The following is a 22,768-nucleotide window of genomic DNA, read 5'->3' as shown; positions in this document are numbered from 1 at the left end:
CTGCCACACCAGGGTGAGGCTAGAAAATCACATTTCATCAATATTTAAAATGGAATGAAACCTGGCGGTTTGATTAATGCTACCAGATAGCGGGAGATGTAATTATTATTTTGCAAATTGCGATTGTTGGAATATGGTAATATGATTGTCTAAGCACATCTTCACCTTCTTGGGTAATTTTCCATGGGGGGAGGGGAGGAGGAGATGGAGGGAAAAAAGGAGATTGAAAAAAATACAAACTGCTTAATCAATTGTAAATTATTACCCTGGGCACAATTAAGGGGAGCATGGCTCTTCCCCCCCAGTACAGAGAACAGGGAGAACAATTTTTCTTGTGCTGCATTTATCCCTTAAAGTTTATTTGCTTTCCCCCCTTTTTGGTGATCTCAAGGGGCATACTTTACTCATACAAAGGGAATACTTTCAGATTCCTACAAGCTCTCATCTTTTCCCCAAATGTTGTTTAAAAAGAAAGACCTGTCTCAGAATCTAAAATATTTGCTAAAATCTGAAGTGGTTTGGTATAGAGGGAAAGAATATACTTGTATCTAAAGTCATAAGGCCTGGGTATGAATTCTGACAGTTCCTTCATCTCTCTGAGCCTCAGTTTTCTAATCTGCACATTAAGGGAGTTGGACTCATGATATCTAGGGTCTCTTTCATCTCTATGACATATCCGTACAATCATGCATTAATACTCAATGCCTTCTATATGCATTATAATTACAACAAATTCTGAGAAAGTTCAATCAACGAGCTTATAAGGCAGTAGAGGAATATGACAATTCAGAAATAAATAAAAACAAATTAGAATACAATGATTTTCCTACGAAATTAAAAGAGAGCAATCACTTTCAGAGGGGATTTCCAGAAAAGCTTCTGGAGGAAGAAATGGGCATTGAAGATTTTTGTACAAGGCAATGACAAAAGTAGAATAGTATATTAGGAAGACTGATCTGGTAGAAAGTATAGCACATTTAGAAGGGGAGAGTGAAGGAGGCAAAGAAATCAGTCAGGAGGTGATCATAATAGTTCAAGTGAGAGGTGATGAAGGACTGAACTATAGTGGGGGGAGCTGGAAAGAAAAGGAAAGAGCAGATGAAACAGATATTTTGGAGTTATACTGATATTCTTAAAAGGGCTAGTGTTTAATTGAATGAGTTATGACAGAGACTCTTTTGTGCTTCTCTATGAGGGTAGGTTGGAGTACATATTTACACTTCAAGATTTGTTTTAGAGAAGAAGGTCTATTTAGGAATTAACAAATTTTATGAAATATTTTGGCTACCTAAAAAAAAACATAAACCCCAGACCCAAGGATTCTCCTTTCAAAAATGTCCATCATCCCACATTACCTAGTTTTATGACATTAGGCAAGCCACTTCTCTTCTCTTATCCTCAGTCTTCACATCTGTAAAACGGGATTAGACCTGACAATTGTGAAGGTCCTCTTCAACTCCAATAGTCTCTACCCTAACATTCTTTGTTATAAGTTCTGATGTTCTATTTCTAGTGTTCCTTTCTATCTTTAACATTCAATAGTCTAATATTTTATATTCTAAAATCCCTTACACTTCGAACATTTGGTATTTTAATGAGACAAAGGGATGGGAGGAATAGAATGGAATGACTTGATCTAAGACGATATTAAAAAACTTGTTGATTTGCTGACCTTCCTCAACCAGGCTGCATTTAATAATATGGTCATGATGTCAAAGTATATTTATTGTGTGAGTGAATAAATGAAAGTAGCCTGCCTTTTTTTTCTTTAGGGAAATACCCATGGTAACTTTAATTAACTCTTGGTAAGTAGATAGGTCAAACACTGAACATTTAGAGGGTAATTTTAGCAGATATATGACTGACCATGAGAGGCAGTGTGGTCAAAGAATGTAGAATCAGCCTTGGGTGTCAGGAAGGGTTATATACATGTCCCACTTCTGCCACACACTGGCTCTGTGTGTGACCAGGTACTGAACTGCTCAGGGTTGCAGGCAACCTTGAGACAAGTAGGTGCTGACATGCATTGGTAGAAAGCATAGGTTCCTTAGACCTATGGATTTACAAGTCATCTCACCCTGCCCTCCCCCCAAAAAATTCAGTGACCATAAATAACACAGGTGAGGTTCTCCAGATGTTCCTGTTTGCAGCTGACGTTGTTTTTGACTTCATCAAACATCAAAATACAAGGACACTCAATGAGATCCAGTTACTGAAGACATTAACTAGTCTATCAATCCATGAAGAAAAAAACAAGTAAAGAATCCATAATTTCCCAAATTATATCATGCAGTTAGATGGGCAGCTACTTAAGTGAGGTCATCAGCACATACGCTTTGGACATATACTACAGAGCGACAATGCATTGAACAGGACAAGAATCATATGATTTGGAATTGTCCATTTTACAAAAAAGGAAAGAGTTTGAGAGGTTAAATGATCTACTTAAGATAATGTAAAGCTGGGATTTGAACCCAGGTCCTCTGACTCCAAAATAAACGATTTTTTCAATACATGATGTTACTTCAGCAAAATGAGGTAGATTCAGAGTTGAGGAGATAAGGGTATGTCACATTTGAAATATTCTATAACACTTGAATAATCCCAAACTTCTCAACCCCACATTTTCCCCCAAATTTACTTTTCCTAAACCAATATCCAGTTAAAAAACAACTAATATTCACTTGGTAGAAACATTCAAATTATAGAATATCACAATCTAAGAAGAATCAGAATTATAGGTGACCTAAAGGGCACATTGGGTGTAAGCAGACGATAGCATAACATCAACAATGACTTCAGAAATGGTAAAAGAGATACCATCAAGGACACGAATGTTGGGAAAAAGAGGTAAGCCAGTTATGAAATGAGAATTTGGGAAAATAGGTGAATGGCATCAGTACTTAGCTATACTGGTACCCATAGAAAAGAAGCAGAAGAAGGTCTCCAGTTTATTGGGTAAATTCTGTGTGGAGAATTTATAGAAGGACAGTATAAAAAGTGCACAGGATAAGATGGTATAGGTATACCAGTGAAGAAAGTATCCATCACAATAGATCCATCAAAGTGGACAAATATGAATGAATATTTCAGCACATGAGCTGCATCCCTGGAACTCTGCTACATAGACTGACTTTTAAAATCCAGGATATATTTCACAGCAAAATACCAGAACATGGTATCATAGGAGGAATCTTGACTCTGAATCTGTTTCTTCTAAGATGTGAATTCAACGAATTATAAATTATTAGAACTGAAAGGGGCCTTAGAACATCAAATATTAGAGCTGGTAGGGACATTAGAAAATAGAGTACTAATACAGAATACAGAAAGTCAGAGCTGAACCTCATTAGGTAATGTTAGACCTTAAAAATACTAATTCAAACACTGAGGATGAGGACACCGAAGGCCACAAAAGGAAAGGGACTTGCACAAGATCACACTAGACAGCAGCAGAGCTGAGAGCAAAACCCAGGTCTTCTGATTATCCAGTGTTTTCCCTACTGTACTATACTGCCTCAGAAATTTCAAGAGATTATTCTTTTGTTAAGACAAGGACAACAATTAGGACAATTCTGAAATGTCTGAGTGAATTTTAGTCAAAATATCCCCGTATCAGTCATCTCTTAGACTAGACAAAGGGTAATTTATCAAGAAAGTTACAATCATCTGGAAACATCTTTACCTTATCTGTAGTTCTGTAACCAGTATTATAATGAGAACTTTATATAGCACAAAAATAAATCATGTGTAATTGCCAGATAAATTCTGTAACTGACTTGTGAGTTCTTAAAATTGTAATCATTTACTACACAAATTCTTACCCAGTTGAAAGTTTGTTTCATCAGATTCATGAAAAGTAGGAATCACAGAGTATTTGAAAAGGGGGGCAGTTTTACTTTCAAGGATATACACCCCCCAATTCAAACCAGTCTAGCCTTAAAGCTGAGGCTCTTAGAGCCTGTGTACTTAATCATTTTGTAACATGGATTATAGTTTCTTATGTACAAGTTCAGCCTTCCCTCCCTCCCCAACTCTTACTAAGCTTTAAGTTCCTTGAAAGCAGAAACATTTCCTGTTTTCTTTTTTATCTTTGTGTATCCAATACTTTGCACAGTGCTTTTAGGAGGCTCTTAATAAATGTATTTGGAATTCAGTCCATAAGAATATATTGAGTGCCTTCAATAGTTCTAAGAACTATTCCTTCCAAGAACAAAGCCAAAAATGGATAGTCCTTGACCTCAATGGTATACATATTCTATGGGGAGATACGATTTAACATGAACTATAATGAACTGAGATGTCCTAAGGGGTGCTTTAACAAAAGACAAGACTCATTTGTAAATATCACATCAATTACACTGGTGCTAGAAAGGACCTGAAAATTTGTTTTCTGGTAGTTTAAGGATACCTAGCCCCATTTCCCACCCTCTCCCCAATCTTATGCCACTACTGCATGTGAGCAAAGAAGGATGAATTTGCTAAGTGGTTTGTCAATTTCAAGTTTATTACAGGCAATGCACAGAGATGAACCAGTGGCAGGATTGTCACACTGTCCATTTCATATGAATTGTAATTATTTGTTCTTACTAGTCTGCATGAGTGAACATTACCACTTGCCTAAGAAAAGTACCGAGGAAAATGATGGTTGATGGTTGAACTATGCCAGAGAGACTTTGAGACAAGTCAGTTAACTTTCCTAGAGGGTTGGACTAAATGATGTCTGAGGTACTTCCTGATCAAATAATTTATTTAAAAGTTTAGGGATTCAATTAAATGCAAATTAGATTGGTTTTTTTCCCTACCTCTAGAAATTCAATTCAATAAAGATTTCTTGACTATTTACTATATGCAATATACTATGGAAGTTGCCCAGAACACAAGGATGAAATAGGACATGGTCTGGAATCTAATGAAATAGATTTCCTGCCCCAATTTCCTCCTATTCCATATTCTACAGGAAAAGCAAAGTGCTCTTTTCCCTAGAAATTTCCATTCTAATAAATGTGGATATCACATTCTAGTAACAGTATTCCAAACATGGTTTCTGGAAGATATGGCCCTCTCTTGTTATTTTGAAAGTGTAAGATTATAGGATCATAGGATTTAGAGACAGGAGAAAACTTAGAGATCCCCTCTTACAATCTCCCATTTTACAGATAAGGAAGCTGAGGTAAAGAGGACTGAAGTGACTTGCTCATGGCCACATGAGTGAACACTAGAGCTAGGATTTGACTCCAGATCCTCTAAATTGTACCACATTCCCCCAAAAGAGATGCATTGGATTGTTCTCCTTATACGGTCATTGTCATATGTGATTAGAGAAAAGTCATTATAAAATGGACAGGAGGTTGGACTAGACCTCCAAAATACTATCCTTTCCTAAATATCCATACATCAACCATTTCATAGTTCTGTAGCACTTTGAGGTTTGTAAAGCCTTTTTATAACAACTCTGCAGTAGGTAGGGCAAGTGTTTATATTCCCATTTCACAGATGAAGAAACTGAGGCTGAGAGAAGTCAAGTAGCCATTCATAAAAAAGACAGTGAAGATCACCATTTCTGCCTTTAGTGATTCAATTTCAATTTTTGAGCAATTATAACGTCTTTCCAGTCAAGATGACCAAAAAAACCACTAGAATACCCAGAATCTCAATAAGAGGCCCCTTTTCCACGGGAAAATTGAAGGCTGAGGCCAGGGTGAAAGGCTGCCAAGCAGGGGATCCTTAAATATCACTACCCCAAAGGGAGGAAGATGGCATCATTTCGATAAACCTATCTGGTGGTTGAAAGCCCTTCCTGAATGCTTCCTACCATCTGTTTTGGATGCTTTCAAGACTTGGCTGGAGGCCTAAATGTTTTCCTGCCTCTCCCTGCCCCAGCCTCTAAAGTTGTCCCTCTGGATCTCTTCTCCGTCATTCTAACTTCTTTCCTCTGTTTCTTGTACACACATAGAAGCATGGTCATATCCTTGTACTCCAGCACAGCATAGCTCTTGAGGATGCCCTCAGATTCCTCTGATGTCAAGCAAAGTTTGAATCTTAGAGCTGTACAGATGTTTATAACTTATTTTGATTTCTTTTTAAACTGCCCACTGACATGGATGACTCTTAGAAACTTTGAGCCAATCACATCCCTTCCCTCCTGCCCTCTTACATCTCACAAGAGCAGCTGTGGTATGATGGCAAGAGCTCTAGATTTAGAATCAGCAGATCCGAGTTCAAATTTTGGCTCCACTGTTTTCCGTTTGTCTTCATACAAGTCATCTAACCTCTCTACACCTCTACACCAGTTTCATCTGTCAAATAGGGGAATTCGAGTAAATGATCTTTGAGGTCTCTTCCAGCTTTAAATCCTAAATACCAAGAAAAGCCTGGGAGTATTTGAAGATCTTTTTGAAGAAATCAGAGCTGATTTGGATTAGTCAATGATACAGAGCCCTGATCTGGAAGTCAAGACTTGAGTTCAAATTCTGACTCTGGAAATTACTACCCGTGTGAACTTGGGAAAGCTTCTTTCCTTTCTTGGGTCTCAGTTTATGCTAAACAAACAAACAAACAAACAAACAAAAGGAAGCAGGGTGGACTAGATTTTCTCTAGGGTCTAGCTCTTGCATTCAGTTTTCTCAAATTCCATGTTCCAATTAAAGGTCCTTCCAGTACTTTCTGCTTTATAAAATCATGATGTTGAAAGGGACCTCAGAGATAACCTAGTCCAAGCCTTACATTTTACAGATGAGGAAACTGTGGCCAATGGCAGTCAAGTGACTTGCCCCCAGAAGAAAACATGAGAGGTCTTTTGTAGCTCTAACATTTTATGATTTGATTATTCTAATATTGATGACTACATGTGTTGGCCACAGGCCTAAACTACTGTGGAGGAGAGTTCAAAGTCTTTTTCTCCCCCAAAGAAGTAAATGAGATTTCTAGGCGTTGCCTTTTGTACTAATGGGTAAAGGTTCCTGTGTTTTTGGAAAGCATTTGGCTTATCTTCTTCATCATTAGTCCTATTGCATTCCAGTATTTTGGACAATTGCCATCCCCAGTGATCCCACTCAGTTTGCATTTAGGGCGTTTGCAGTCGGCCAAGAAAAGGGAACATTTTTTTTAGAGCAGATGGCAATGCCAGTGTGTTTATTCTGCCCTTCTCCATACTGAGAACTAGAGTTCAAAAGGAAGTCACTGAGAAAGATCTTCCTTGAAAGTTTGACCCTCAGGTGAAGTGGACCTGTCATCTTAAAGGATAGTCATTATATAAAAGGATAATCATTATATAAACAAGAGATTGTGAAAATGTCTCTGGCTGCCCAGAGGGGTTGTGGTGTAATGAAAGAAACAATAATTTTGGATTCAAGAAACTTGCGTCCTGGTCCTGGCTAAGTCACTAACCTACCATATGACCTTAGGCAAGTATTCCCCTTCTCTGGGTTTGTTTTCTTCTTTATAAAATGAGAATATAGAACTAGATGATTCTGTGATTCTCAAGATGGTCTCTAAGATCCCTTCTAGCACTACCATTATATGAATCTCCAATTCTGTCTAGGAACAAACTCATCAACTTGCTCTCAGATCAGCTACCCCTTTCCCAGTATACTTACTTCTGTCAATGGTACCATTTCTCTTGTTTACCATCCAGTGTTTTCTCTCTTATTTGTCTTTGTTCATTCAGTTCCTTTTATCTGAAATTCTTTGCCCCTTTCTCTCTTTTCTTTGTATCTTACCAAAGGCCAACTGAAATGGCACCTCTTCCAGAAAAACTTCCCCCACAGAAATAATCTGTCCTTCCTCAGACCTCCCTCACTCTCTCACTTAATTTTCATTTTTCTTATGCACTTATCAGGTTCTATTTTACATTATAGTTATTTTATGGGTCAGACTCCCATACTTCCCCCTTCCTGTTTCTGTTTCTCTGTCTGTCTCTCATATGCACACTCACACAGGTACACATATGCACACTAATTGTAAGCTCTTTGAGGTCAGAGATCAACTCTTGTTTATTTCTGTACCTCCTCTGTCCACTAGCACAGTGTTCTAGGTGAACTTAATAAAGGAATATGCTGGTGAGTGCCTAAAAGGATAGAACTCTTCCAAATAGTCTGAATGCAGGCTGCTAATAGGCCAGCTCATAAGCCATGTGATTGGTGCACAGTAATCATGGAATTAAAATGCAGTATCAGTGACCAATGATATCAAAGGTGAGACCTGTATAGGTTGGAATGCACTTCCAGAAACTTTCTGGGAACGTCCATTATGTGTGGGATTTAAGTATCCTGTGTTTCTCCATTATTGGGATAGAGCAGCAGTAACCTGGAGCTTACACTGTAATTACTATATAAATTTATTCAGTCAATTTATCTCTGCTATAAAATTTCCAATCCAATGGACTTAAAATTAAGTTCCCTAACATGTTAAAACCAATGATGAAAACACCAGTTAGTAGTCAGTTTTCATTTGAACATTTTGCTCTTTGAATAGCCCATTAGAAAGTGAACGAAATAATTTAAATCTTTCTTGCCTGAGTATTTCAAGAAGCTGTGATTATTATTGGTGTGGGTACACCTTTCACTGTCAGAGGGCAAAACCCCACAACCCCTCAGCAGTAACATCTTTATGTGTTACAAGAGCTGACAAATCCATCACTCTGTAGACAGTGTGATGGATGAGCTTCTCCAAATTTAGCTGGGCTGGTTCTTAGATGAGATGCACAATAATCTGTTGTAGATCACTAACGTGGCTGAGTTAACCTATATATTCCATGAATTCACAGTAGAGTGGGAAGGGCACTGAAGCAGGAAGTGAGAGACCTAGACTATTCTTGGTTCTGCCAGAGAGATATCTGAGGTCAGAGGCACTGACAGAGCAACAATACAAATTCCTGGACAAGTGGAGGAATTTGAGAACCAAGACTCCTGGAGAGACTAGAAGGAGTTACTGGACCAGTTAAGGGCAGAAGCAGTAAGGGACAGAGATATGACAATGAGGAACAAATCTAGACCTTGACCTTGACTAGTTCTGTAAATTACCTGGATTGCTCATGCCTAGGGGAAAAAAGTTGATTTCTAGTGAAGCAAAATAATTTCCCCTTTGAGGAATTAGCAACACTATAAGTCCAAGTTCCAGTGGAAGATTGAGGTCCATGGGGAAGGAATGAGTCTTTTATCTGTTCATAGTCTTGAGCATAAACTTTTTGTGTATCACATTCTTTGAGGTGAAATATTGTTACTGTTATGTAGTCAATGAATCGTTTTACCTTAGTGTTTACAAGGAATAGTAGGGTCCATTACCTTTTTTCTGAAAAGACCTAGACCTCAATCATATTTTGATTATTTCTAGGAGAAATCCTTGGTAGAGGTATAAGTCTAAGAATGATTTATAATAACTCCTTACAACTGAACCTGATCTTTGTAACCCCAGAGTTATGGAGATAGGTCATCCATTACATGTAATATGTGTGAAGTAGACTATATCATTCTTTTTTTAATTTAATATCTTATTTTTCCTCCAAGCATTCGTACAATTTTAACATTCTTTTTTCATATTTGGAGTTTCAAATTCTTTCTCTCCCTCTCTCCCCTCCTCCTCATTGAGAAGACAAGCAACTTGACAGTTACACACGTGCAGTCATGCAAAACACATTGCCATGTAAGTCATACTGTGAAAGAAAACACTGACAAAAGAAAACCCAAGAAAAATAAAGAAAGTAAAGAAAAAGTATTTTCAATATACATTCAGGCTCTACCAGTTCTTTCTCTGGAGATAGACAACACCTTTTATTATAAGTCCTTCAGAATTGCCTTGTATTGCTCAGAATAGCTAAGTTATTCACAGTAGATCATCATACAATATTGCTGTTACTGTGTACAATGCTCTCCTCTTTCATTTTATATTTCATTGTGCATCAGTTCATGTAAATCTTTCCATGTTTTTTCCACGTTGTTCATCATTTCTTAAAGCACAATAATATCCCAACACAATCACATACGACAACTTGTTCAGCCATTCCCCAATCAATGAACATCCCCTCAGTTTCTAATTCTTTGCCACCACTAAAAGAGCTACTACAAATATTTTTGCACACATAAGTTCATTTCATTTTTGTTTTTTATCTCCTTGGGATACAGATCTAGTAGTGGTATTGCTTGGTCAAAGCATATGCCAGGATTTATAGCTCTCTGGGCACAGTTCCAAATTGCTCTCCAATGGTTGAATCAGTATACAACCTCACCAACAGTGAATTAGTGTTTTAATTTTCCCACATCCCCTCTAGTATTTGTCATTTTCCTTTTCTGTCACATTAGCCAATTTAAAAGGTGTGTCATGATAGCTCAGAGTTGTTTTCATTTGCATTTTTCTTACCAATAGTGATTTAGATTTTTTTCATAAGACTATAGACAGCTTTGATTACTTTGTCTGAAAACTGCCTGTTCATATCCTTTGACGATTTATAAATTGATGAATGGATCTTATTTCTATAAATTTGATTCAGTTTTATATATATTTGAAAAATGAGGTCTTTGAGAAACTTGTAAATTTTTTTTCATTGTAATGATTACTATATATTTCCCTCCATCCTATTTCCCCCATTTATCCTACTCTCTCTCCTTTCACCCTGTCCATTCTCAAAAGTGTTTTGCTTCTGACTCTTGCCTCTCACAATCTACGCTTCTTTCCATCAGCCCCACCTCCCCTTTCTCTTAACCCCTTGTATTGTAACATGGATGGTAAGAGATTTTTACACACAACTGAATGTGAGTGTTATTCCCTCTTTGAGCCAATTCTGATGAGAGTAAAGTTCATGTCTTCCTCCCCCCACCTCCTCCTCCATCTTCCCCTCCACTATAAAAGCTCTTTCATGTATTTTTTATGTCAGATAATTTATCCCATTCTATTTCTCCCTTTCCCCTTCTCCTAGTGCATTCTTCTTTCTCACCCCTTAATTTTGTTTTTTTTTTAGATAATCATCCCACTATACCTAAATCATACCCATTACCTCTGTCAATATGTACTCCTAGCTGGTCTAATAATGAGAAAAATTTTAGGAGTTACAACTATCATTTTCTCATGTAGTTTAACCTTATTGAATCCCTTCTGATTTCTCTTTCCTGTTTACCTTTTTATACTTCTCTTGAGTCTTGTATGTGAAAGTCAAGTTTTCTATTCAGCACTGATCTTTTCATCAGGAATGCTTGCAAATCTTCTATTTCACTTAATATTCTTCCCCCACCCTCAACCTACCCCCAATGGATTATACTCAGTTTTGCTGGCTAGGTGATTCTTGGTTGTTATGTCTAGTTTTTGCCTTTCAGATTATATATTCCAAGCTGTCCAATCCTTTCATATAGAAACTGCTAAATATTGTGTGATCCTAACCATGGCTCCACAAAATTTGAATTGTTTCTTTTTGGTTACTTGCAATATTTTCTCCTTGACTTGGAAGCTCTGGAATTTGGCTATAATATTGCTGGGAATTTTCATTTTGGGATCTCTTTCAGGAGGTGATCTGTGGATTCTTTTAATTTCTATTTTACCCTCTGGTTCTAGAATATCAGGGCAGTTTTCTTTGATAATTTCTTTTTTTTTCTTTAAATGATTTATTTTTAGTTTTCAACATTCACTTTCACAAGATTTTGAGATCCAAATTTTCTTCCCACTACTCCCCTCCCTCCACTCCAAGAATGTGTGCATTTTGACTACCCCTTCCTCCATCTGTCCTCACTTCTATCCCTCTCCCTTTCTCTTATCCCTTTCCCCTTCTATTTTTCTGTATGGTAAGATATATTTCTATACCCCATTGCCTGTGTGTCTTACATCATGTCAGTTGCATGTAAAAACAATTTTTATTATTCATTTTAAAAACTTTTGAGTTCTAAATTCTGTCCTCCTTCCCCACCCACCCTCATTGAGAGGGTAAGCACTTTCATATAGGTTATACATGTAAAATCATGCAAAACACTTCCATAATAGTCATGTTGTGAAAGACAAACTATACTTCCTTCCATCCCATCCTGCCGCCTGTTTATTCTAGTCTCTCCTTTGACCCTGTCCCTCCTCAAAAGTATTTGCTTCTGACTACTCCCTCCCCCATTATGCCTTCCCTTCTGTCACCCTCCCACTGCTTTCCCCCTTACTTTCCTGCAGGGTAAGATAGATTTCCATACCCAGTTGAGGGTTTATGTTATTCCCTTCTTAAATCAAATCCAATGAGAGTAAGGTTCACTTATTCCTTCTCACCCTCCCTTTCCCTTCACTGTAACTTGTCTCTTTTATGTGAGATAATTTACTCCATTTTATCCCTCCTTTTTTCCTTCTCTCAGTACATTCCTCTCTCACCCCTTAATTTTATTTTTAAATATAATTCCTTCATAATCAACTCACCCTGTGCCCTCTGTCTATACATATTCCCCTCCAACTATCCTAATAATGAGAAAGGTCTCTTGAGTTACATCTTTCCACATAGGAATGTAAACAGTTCAACATTAGTAAGTACCTTATGATTTCTCTTTCCTGTTTTACCTTTTCATGTTTCTCTTTAGTCTCTTATTTGAAAGTCAAATTTTCTCTTTAGCTCTTGTTTCTTTCTCAAGAATACATTTATATTCTGCGATGCCACTGAATGTCAATTTTTCCCCATCATTGATTACACTCAGTTTTGCTGGGTAGGTGATTCTTGGTTTTAATCCTAGCTCCTCTGACCTCTGGAATATCATATTCCAAGCCTTCTGATCCCTTGATGCAGGAGCTGCTAAATCTTATGTTATCCTGATTGTGTTTTCACAATACTTGAATTGTTTCTTTCTGACTGCTTGCATATTTTCTCCTTGACCTGGGTACTCTGGGATTTGGCAATAATATTCCTGTAAGTTTTCCTTTTGAGATCTCTTTCAGGAGGCAATTAGTGTATTCTTTCAATTTCTATTTTACCCTCTGGTCCTAGAATATTAGGGTAGTTTTCCTTGATAATTTCTTGAAAGATGATATCTAGGCTCTTTTTGGATCATGGTTTTCTGGTAGCCCAATTATTTTTAAAATATCTCTCCTGGATCTATTCCAGGACAGTTGTTTTTCCAATGAGATATTCCATATTGTCTTCTATTTTTCATTCTTTTTGTTTTGTTTTGTAATTTCTTGATTTCTCATAAAGTCATTAAATTCCATTTGCTCCATTCTAATTTTGAAAAAAATCATTTTCTTCAGTGAGCTTTTTGGCTTCCTTTTCCATTTGACCAGTTCTTCTTTTTAAGACATTCTTCTCCTCATTGACTTTTTGGACCACTTTGGCCATTAGGTCTAGTCCATTTTATAAGATATTATTTTCTTAAGTATTTTTTGGTGTCTCCTTTAACAAACTGCTCCTCATTTTTTATGATTTTCTTGCATCATTCTCATATCTCTTCCCAATTTTTCCTCTGCTTCTCTTACTTGATTTTCAAAATCATTTTTTAGTTCTTCCATGGCCTGAGACCAATTCATATTTTTCTTGGAGGTTTTGGATGTAGAATCTTTGATTTTGTTGTCTTCTTCTGAGTATATGTTTTGAGGTCCTTGTTACCAAAGTAAGTTTCTATATTCTGAGTTTTTTTTCCTGCTGTTTGTTCATTTTACCAGCCAATAATTTGACTTTTTAATTCTTTGTTAAGGTAGGGCTCTGCTTCCGGTGTAGAGGGCATACTGTCCCAAGTGTCAGGGATTTTGTGTAGCTGTTTTCAGAGATACTTCTAGGGACCTGTAAGTTTTCAGTTCTTCCAAGATGGTATAATCTAACGAGAGAGGTTTACTCCTCTCCTGGCCTGTGCTCTGGTCTATGAGTGACCATAAGCACTCTTTTCTGCCCTGGAACTATGAGCAACGTTCTCTCTCCAATGCTGCCTCAAGCTCTGCTATGCCAGTGTTCCTCCTTGCCCCAGGGCTGCCACCCAGGACTGTGATCCAGATCCAAGTATGGGCAAAGCAACAGAATTCTGCCTCAGTGCCAGCAAAAAGACTCCTGTAATCTCCTTCTGATCACTTGTTCAATACCCTTACTGTCTGTGGGCTGAGAGGTCAGGAAACCACCATAGCTGCCACTGATTCAGTTGCTCCCAAGGTCTACTCCTGGTTTGCTGGGTCTGTGTTGGTAAGGCCTGTGCTGGACTGTGTTTAACTCTTACTTGGGTGCAACAGACCTTTCCTGCAAAACTTCTAAGTTGTCTTGGGCTAAGTAATTGTTTCATTCCATCTTTTTGTGGATTCTGCCACTCTAGAATTTGTTTTGTGGCATTATTTAAAGGAGTTTGAGGAAGAGCTTAGGCAAATCCCTGCCTTTTCTCTGCCATCTTGAATTCACCTCCTAGACTATATGATTCTAAGGTCCTTTCATCTCTAATACTCTTTGGTTCTATGTTTTAACAATATATTCCAAGGTCCCTTCTATATCTAACATTCCATTTTCTATGTCATACATGTTAATTTCCAGGTAATGTCCAATTAACATTCTATTCCATAGAATTAATATTCTGTAACTGTGCATATTCTAAGGACCCTTCCAGCTCTTGCATTCTCAGTGTTACTGGATGAGACATGCTTGCTGGCTATCTTGAAAAAAAAGGAAACAGAATACACTTATACATACATAAAAGAGTGGGGCTACTAATAAAAGAATGAGGTTAAACATTTCTTATTTGAGATATATTGACAGTTGAGAAGGGGGACTGCCAGAGTTGTTTGGATACAAAAGTCCTACAGCACTGGAAATCTGTTTATCATTGCAGAAGACTTGGCTTTCAGGTCTTTTTGGCTAGAAAACTGAGGTTGGTTGGAATTTCTAGCCATTTAGCTTTCACCCTCTTCTCAAGTTATTCAATTCGCTGACATCAGAAGCAGAAGGATACTGGTGTCTAATGAGCACACCAGCTGGGAGAGAATTCTTTTACATGATACACTTGACATTCATAGAGGAGAGTAGAGGGAGGGAAGCTTTGCCATTCAATAATCCACACAGAAGTAAGCACAGTACTACTCTTCAGATGAAATATTCTATCCTCTTTATCTTACTGCCAAATTGTAAAATGGCACTTAGCCACCCTTATATGTAAGTCAGTGGAAAGAACATTAGAGGACCTGAGTTCAAATCCAGACTCTGCTTGTTTACTCTCTATGTAACTGGGAAGAACAAAAAGTCTGAGAGATGTAATTTCTGGGTAATTAATCACCAACTTATTAATTATGGTTAGCAAATAATTAATAGATTGAGGTCAGTGGCAGTCTCTGAAACCAAAGACACCCCTTGTAGAACACTGAATACCTAAAAAGCCTTTGAATATGAGAGTATACCTAAGGGTGGAAATCAACTCTGATTAGTTAATAATCAATGAGGAAGTAGATATATTAGTGAGGAAATGGGCAATAAGCTTCAACTCCTCCTACTGAGAATTTACCCAGATCATGAGACTCAGTTGACTCCAGCAATCTGGACAGTCTCTACCATCTCTACCCAGACTACTCTTGATGGTTTTCCCCTTTATAAGTTGGGTCACCCTAAATTCCAATGGAAGGTTTCAAAGACAGGGGCTTATTTCCTAAGGGTAAGAATCCATCTAGATTGGGTTCTATTTGTAAGGTCTTCCAATTGAGTGGGCTCCCCACTCAAGATCAAGAAACGTCCAGAAGATTCGGGCAATCTCATCTATCAGCAATGTCCTTCAGAGACTGACTGAATAACCTACAGGGACTGATTTCTGAATGAGGAAATAGAAAGAAAAAAACCTTAATCCTAATTGAATAATTGGTTATTAATATAAGAGAAAAATAATTTCTCTCATAACCTTGGGCAAGTCATTTAAGCTCAGTTTAAGAGGATGAACTAGATGACTTCTAAGGTTCTTCCAAATATAAAGCTATTATTATATGATGCTAATAAAGCAATCAACAAGCATTTAAGCATATACTATATGTCAGGCACTGTGCTACATATTATAGATAAGAGACAAAAATTAAGCAGTTCCTTTCCTCAATGAGCTTCTGTCTTACAGGGGAGATAAGTGCACATATATGTATGTACAAAATGAATACAATGTAATTTCTTGGGGTGGAACACTAGCAAATGGGGAAATCAGGAAAGCTTTTATGTAGGAACTAGCACTTGACCTGAGCTTTGAAGTAAGTCAGGGTTTCTAAGCACTAGGAGTGAAATGGGAATACATCCCAGGCATGCGGTACAGCATGTGCAAAGGCACAAAGACACAAAGATGGGTATTAGAATGTACATGTGAGGAACAGCAAAAGGCCAGTTTGGCTGAAAAGTCATATGAAGGGGAGTAGCATATACTAAACCCAGAAAGGTAGGTTAGAGTAGGACTGTTAAGGGCTTTAAGTGACAGAGAGGTTTTTTTTTTCTTCTTTTGAGCCTAGAAATGAGAGAACCATTGGAGGTTCACGACCAGGGGGATGCCATGGTCAGAATTCTGTTGGAATACGTTTGGCAGTTATATGGTTTAGAGAAGGGAGTGACTTGGGGTAGGCAGACCAATTAAGAGGGGTGGGGAGGGTGGTTGTATGAGTGGAGAGAAGGGTACAGATTTAAGAGATGATATGAAGGTAGAGCTGACTAGACTTGGCAACTGAATGGATATCATGGGGGGAGGAAGAGAGAGGAGTCAATGATGACTCCAAGATGAACTGGAAAGATGGTGGAGCTTTTGAAAAAATAGGCAAGTTAGGAAGAGGGGAGGCTCTGAATGGAAAGATATTAAGTTCTATTTTGAACATGTTGAGTTCGCCTATGAGATATCCTATGGGAAAAGCTAGGAAGTTGTGATATAGGACTAGAGCTCAGAAGGAAGACCAGAGCTTGATCAAAGGACCTATGATTTTTCCAGTGTCTTTTGTCCCTCAATCAAAGCTAATTGCAATCTGTCTACACCCTAGTATATGGTTTTATGAACTGCTGTGCTGAAAAAAAAATAATGCAGCCCTGGTAAACTAACTTCTAGTGATAAGCCTCTCAATACTTAACTAGACATCTTTTCAGAGGGCTGACATGGAGACCATTGCCAGGCCATCCTCAAAGCCTTTTCATCTTGGTAGGACTTGTCAGAGTTTGTGACATTGCTTTTAAGAACTCAGGGATACATGCATGCTATGAGACAATGGAAGAGGACTTCAATGGAAGAACAGTATGCTGAATTTAATTCTGCATCAGAACCCACAGGTTCAAACATGCACAAATCCTCTCTTCAAATAATCAGGGACCAGGAGATATTTTTAAGACACAAAAGGTATTGTTTCTGATTGAAGTAAAGTTGGTGTTATTTTGAAGAGTGGTGCGATTACCATTTGGTGTTATCTATTTAACTGTTTGGAATTATACACTCAATGAAAGACTTTTTCACTCTAGGACGTTTGCCAGATGTGGCTGATTCTGCATTTCAGACAACAAAGGCAGTAATGTTCCTATAAAGCTATAAGACATTATTGATAATCAGGATATTCTTTGAGAATGGTTTGGAGACCTTTGGGGGAAGAATTTCTGCTTTTACACAAACTAATTTGGGATGCCAGCTCTCTGTCTTCCACAAAGCCAATTTGGCCCATTGTTAGCTGTATATGTTAAAATGGTTATATGGGCTTATTCTTTGAATATTAATAATGTGCCTTTCATCTGAGGCTTTTTCTTGGTATCATTAATGGGGGGGAGGAGGGAGTAAGAATTACTACAATTATTTTGCAGATCCCTACAACTCATAAGATTAAGGCAAACAGTTACATAAAAGATAGATGTATGAACTTATAAGATTGGTCTGACTTATCCTTCATCTAAGGAGTGAAAGATCAGAGAGAGAAGGGTTAAGAGTTAATCCTGTGATTTACCACCATATTAAAGGTAATTACCTCAAATCTTTTCAAATGCCTCATCAGTCCACAGTCTCTAAGCGATCCTTTCAAAAGAAATGGTATCTTTTAATGATGTCATTGTGGTATAGTGTAGAAAGAGAACTGGATCTGGACTCAGGATCTGGGTTTGAATCCTGTTTCTGCTACTTGCTAGCAATGTGCTTCTGCTTTCTGGACTTTGGTCTTTTTGTTTGTAAAATAAGGGGACTGAAGCAGATGGTCTCTGGGGTCCCTTTAGCTCTAGATCTTATGATTTCTCTGGGACTTAATAATGCTTATGCTTCAATTATAGTTAACAGTAGGAAGCTGAGTCACAAGTGCAAGATTTTTTGCCAATTTGGGGTGTAGTAGCACATCCTTTACCATGCAACATTCCAGTAGCAACAGGGAGGTCTACCATACCAAATTATATTTTCTGCCCCTCAAAACCCTTCATTTTCTCTTTTCTCAATTAATAAGCATTCATTTTTTTTCTCCCTTCTATACCTACTCTCATTCTTAAAGAAGAGGAACTCAAAATTATTGTAACCAAATATTCATAGTCAAATAAAGCAAATTCCTATATTGGCTGTGTCTGAAAATATGTCTCATTCTGCATATTTAGCCCATCACCTCTCTGTCAGAAGGTAGGTAGCATTCTTCATCATCACTCCTCTAGAATTATGGTTGATCACCAAATTGGCCAGAATTCTTGAGTCTTTCAAAATTGTTTGTTTTTATGATGTTGTTATTATAATATAAATTATTTTCCTGGTTTTGCTCATTTTACTCTGTTTCAATTCATTCAAGTCTTCTCAGGTTTCTCTGAAACTGTTCCCATTATCATTTTTTATATCCCAATAGTATTCCATCACATTCATATATAATATAATTTGTCCAGGCATTCCCTAATTGATGTGGACCCCCTTAATTTCCAGTTCTTCGCCACCACACAAAAAAGTAGCTATAACTATTTTTGTACATAAGAGACTTTTTCCTCCTTTGAATTCTTTGTGGGTATAAGCCTGGTAGTGATAACACTGGGTCAAAGGTTATGAACAGTTAAGTAACATTGAGGCATGGTTCCAAATTGCTTTCCAGAATGACTGGACCAGTTCAGAATTCAACCGACAAGTGCATCAATGTGCTTGTTTCCTCATAGCCCCTCCAATACTGGTCATTTTTATTTTTTGTCAACTTTGCCAATCTGATGAGTATAAGCTAGAACTTCAGAACTTTAATTTGCTTTCCTCTATTATTTTTTGAAACATTTTTTCATATGGCTATAGATAGCTTGGATTTCCTCCTCAGAAAACTGGCTGCTCATCTTCTTCAACCATTTATCAATTGGGAATGGCTCATATTTTTATAAATTTGAATCAGGTCTTTATATATCTTGGAAATAAGATCTTTATCAGAAAAATTATGAAGAAGATTTCCCCCATTTGATTGTTTTTCTTCTCATCTTAGCTATATAAGATTTGTTTATTCAAAAAAAATTAATGTTATAAAATCAAAATTGTCTATTTTATTTTCTCTGTTTCTCTCTATTCTTTTTTTCAGTTAGTTCAGACTCTTCCTTTATCCATAGATCTGAAAGGTGGTTTTTCCTTGGTCCTAATATGCAAAGTAATTTATTTTCAAACATTCTCCAAACACATGGGAGAGGGCCTAGATGTATAATTACAGGTAAATGGGGAAATATGAGATTAAAGAACATTTTTTATAATACTGTAGACATTATTGAGCATTTATCATGGGAAGATAACTATGATGCCAGGCAACATAACACATGAACTGGCATAGATGGACAGGACCTTAAATATTCTTGAGCCGCAGACCCTCATTTGAAGGAGGAGGGAGGTGAGGCCCAGACAGGGGAAGTCACTTTACCAAGATTACAGGTAGAAGAAACTCAAGGACTACAAATAGAACTCTTGAGTTACAACCCCATTTTCCATCCATTTTCCCAAAATCACAGGGACCAGATTTTAATCCTTTTACCTCTGGAACTTGCACCCTGGGGCCTTGCTATTCTGATTAGTGATCACTTCACCTGGCCCACTGTTTCAGGAATACTCTAAACATACATCCTTTCACTCCCTATTCTATGACAGCCTCAACAGCAGACTAGCCACCATTCCATAACTAAGTAAATCAAAAGTACTTCTTCCTGATCATGCTCCTAATATTTGTGGTAATCGCCCCTATTAGAATATTAGCTCTTTGAAGGTCAGAACTTCCTTTGCTTTTATATTCAAGTCCCCAGGGCTTAGCACATAGTAGATACTTAATAAATATTTTACAGTTCATGCTACCTTCCTGTTATGCAAACTGCCTAAGGATACTTTTAGTATATGCCTACATATCTGACGAATTTCAATGACCATCTTTTGAGGGGAGGGACAACATGGAGAGGTATCAGAGTTCTGGTCCAACTCATCAGCCCTGCTCCTCTCAGAAGAACGAGACAATCAAAGGCTGTAGGAATATGCGGATCAGGTAGGGACAGGTTCCATCTTTAGTAGCTATGATCTTTGATACTCCTTGAAGATGAAGTCCATCTTTCTAATTCATAAAATTCTTGGAAAAAGAATACAGAACATAAAATACAAATGGAGCTTGAAACCTCTTAAGGGGCTAGGGTAGACTACCAAGTGTAAGGTTGCAAAGGAGACCATTTCCTATCTATTAACTGCAATAGCTCACATTTTAAAAAATAACATTTTAAAGTTTACAAAGTACTTTTTCTCAAACTGAGTCAAAGGCTTTGTAATAATTAATAGAGGCAATGTAAATGTTACTGAGCTTAAGGGATGGTGCTTTCAAAAATCAACAAATGAAAAACAGGTTGCTCTCTATACCCCTAGAGTTTTTGGCCATATTCTTGCTCTTCTGACAATAAAATGCTTTCCTGCAAATGTTTGTAGATTTTTTTTTTTTTAGTGAGACAAGCTGTAAATTATTTGTATAAATTATACAAATAATCGGTCGATATTTATAAGGGTCACTGATATTCTCATCTTTTAGAAATAAATGTAGTATTTTCTATTAAGAAAGATGGGATCAGACACAGCAAAGAGGAAGCTGGTCTTTACCATCTTTTGCTACTAATTTATGATATAATATTGTCACATAATGGAAATATACATGACTTCAGTCTATTTCATGCACATTCATATACTGCTCACTTTAGTGGTCAGTACCATCTGCACGAAAGCATTGCCAACAGATGACTTATTGGCATTTCTGATTGTTGCCTTTTTGTGGTATCAGAACATGAAGGAGCATCACTTGCTTCACTGCTATCCATGTAAAGCTGATCATCACAATGACTCTAAGTGGACCAGCCTACAAGTCTATGCTGCCCTATTTCTTAGAAACATAAGAACAGTTTTCATTAAACTGGTTGGGACTCTAACTCAGTCAGTGGTATTTCTAGAGTCCCAAAGCCCAATAATTTAGGTTTCTTGCCAGGCTTTCCTAGCCACGGTAGTGGGTTTAGGGCACCAAGTCCCTGCTGTATATCACCCTGGCTGACATCTCCTTACTTTGCCACCCTCCTCCCACCTTCACTATGACATAGATGATGAATTGGACTTTGAGGGGGTTGTTTCATTATCATCACACATTATCATCATCTTCATCATCATTGTTGGTCCAGACCTGTGGTTTCATTTGGAAACTTCTAGTGAAGAAACTCCCTCTACTAAAGCAGATTGGGAATTATTTGGCAACTTGCAGTCTTAAAAAGTTGTCCAGGAAACTGAGAAGTTAGGTGAGTTACCCAAGGTCACACAGGAATATGTATCAGAGGCAGGACTTAAACCTAGGTCTTCCTGACTCCAAAGCTGGTTCCCTATGCACCCTGATAGGCTGCCTTTCAATTGTTATTAATCATTTCATAAATGATTCTCATTCTCAGAGAGAATGACCTCCCCTGGTGACCCTGTTATCAATCTCATTCCATCGTCATCGTTATAGGTGTGCAGAGCAACTTGGAGTTCAGGGTATGAAAAATACTAAGTAGCTTTATGGAAGATCATCTCAGGGTACCCAAGAACCACCTCACAGCGATAATTTTCTTTTATCTCATTTATGTCTGTCTAAATTCTAAATGTTTTGGAAGGTTCTAGAATGCTACTCCTATAGCCAACAACTATTGCATTGCACAGCAAAATACAGAATACAGAACAGCATAGCATAGCATGTCATATCTTCCCATACTATACCATGACAGACAGAATCTCTTGCTGGCCAAAATACAGCACCAAAAATATGGGATTTTGCTATTAACAGATATACTTCATAATCAATCAATCAATCAATAAGTACATGGACTATATGCCAGGCATGGTGCTAAATGCTGGGGATACAAAAAGAGACAAAAGATACTTCTGCTCTCAAGGGATGACAGCTGGATGAGTGCTAAACAATAACATAGACTCTTTTCTTACTTTATGTTCTGTTCAAGTTAATTTGCATGTCAAGACAAAGAGGAGCTTGCTTTTCTAAGTCCCATAGTAGTCTACCTTGTCCTGGGAAGTACCTGTCATGGCTTTTTTTAGCTGGTTGTGGTAGTTCATGGCATCTGGTTATGACTAAAGAGTGACCAGCAGTTCCTTTTCAGGGAGAAGCTTTCTAGTAACCCTACCCCTGTGTGTTAGAGAAGAGATGGCCAGCAAGTAACCCTGAAAAGATGAGGCTCAGAAGCTGTTATAGGAAAACAATGAATGAATGAAAAAGCATTTATTAAGTACTTACAATGTGGAAAGCACTATACTAAGTACTAGAGTTACAAATGGAAAAGCAAAACAGTCTTTGCTCTCAAGGAGCTGTTTCTAATAGTGAAGACAGGAGGAGGCAGCCTAGACAAGCACAGACAGCACAACACAGTAACATTACTTGAAGACATCAGCAC

At 37.6% G+C, this 22,768-nt stretch overlaps 1 protein-coding gene across 4 annotated transcripts in view; it reads right to left on the bottom strand.

Annotated features, from left to right (window-relative positions):
- The window catches only part of MORN5 (MORN repeat containing 5), a 56,350-nt gene that overhangs the window by 6,551 nt on the left and 27,031 nt on the right, over nt 1–22,768 (bottom strand). For 2 of the 4 annotated variants that reach the window (XM_072631835.1, XM_072631833.1), the window contains exon 5: nt 1,356–1,411. The exons of the other annotated variants lie outside the window; for them this stretch is intronic. In XM_072631835.1, the coding sequence (XP_072487936.1) occupies nt 1,362–1,411 (50 nt within the window). In that variant the 3' untranslated portion in view covers nt 1,356–1,361. The remainder of the gene's footprint in view (nt 1–1,355; nt 1,412–22,768) is intronic. 4 annotated transcript variants of the gene reach the window in all.

This window comes from Notamacropus eugenii, chromosome 1 (genome assembly GCF_028372415.1).
Source record: "Notamacropus eugenii isolate mMacEug1 chromosome 1, mMacEug1.pri_v2, whole genome shotgun sequence".
NCBI lineage: Eukaryota > Metazoa > Chordata > Mammalia > Diprotodontia > Macropodidae > Notamacropus > Notamacropus eugenii.
This window is presented reverse-complemented; position numbering and strand designations above follow the sequence as displayed.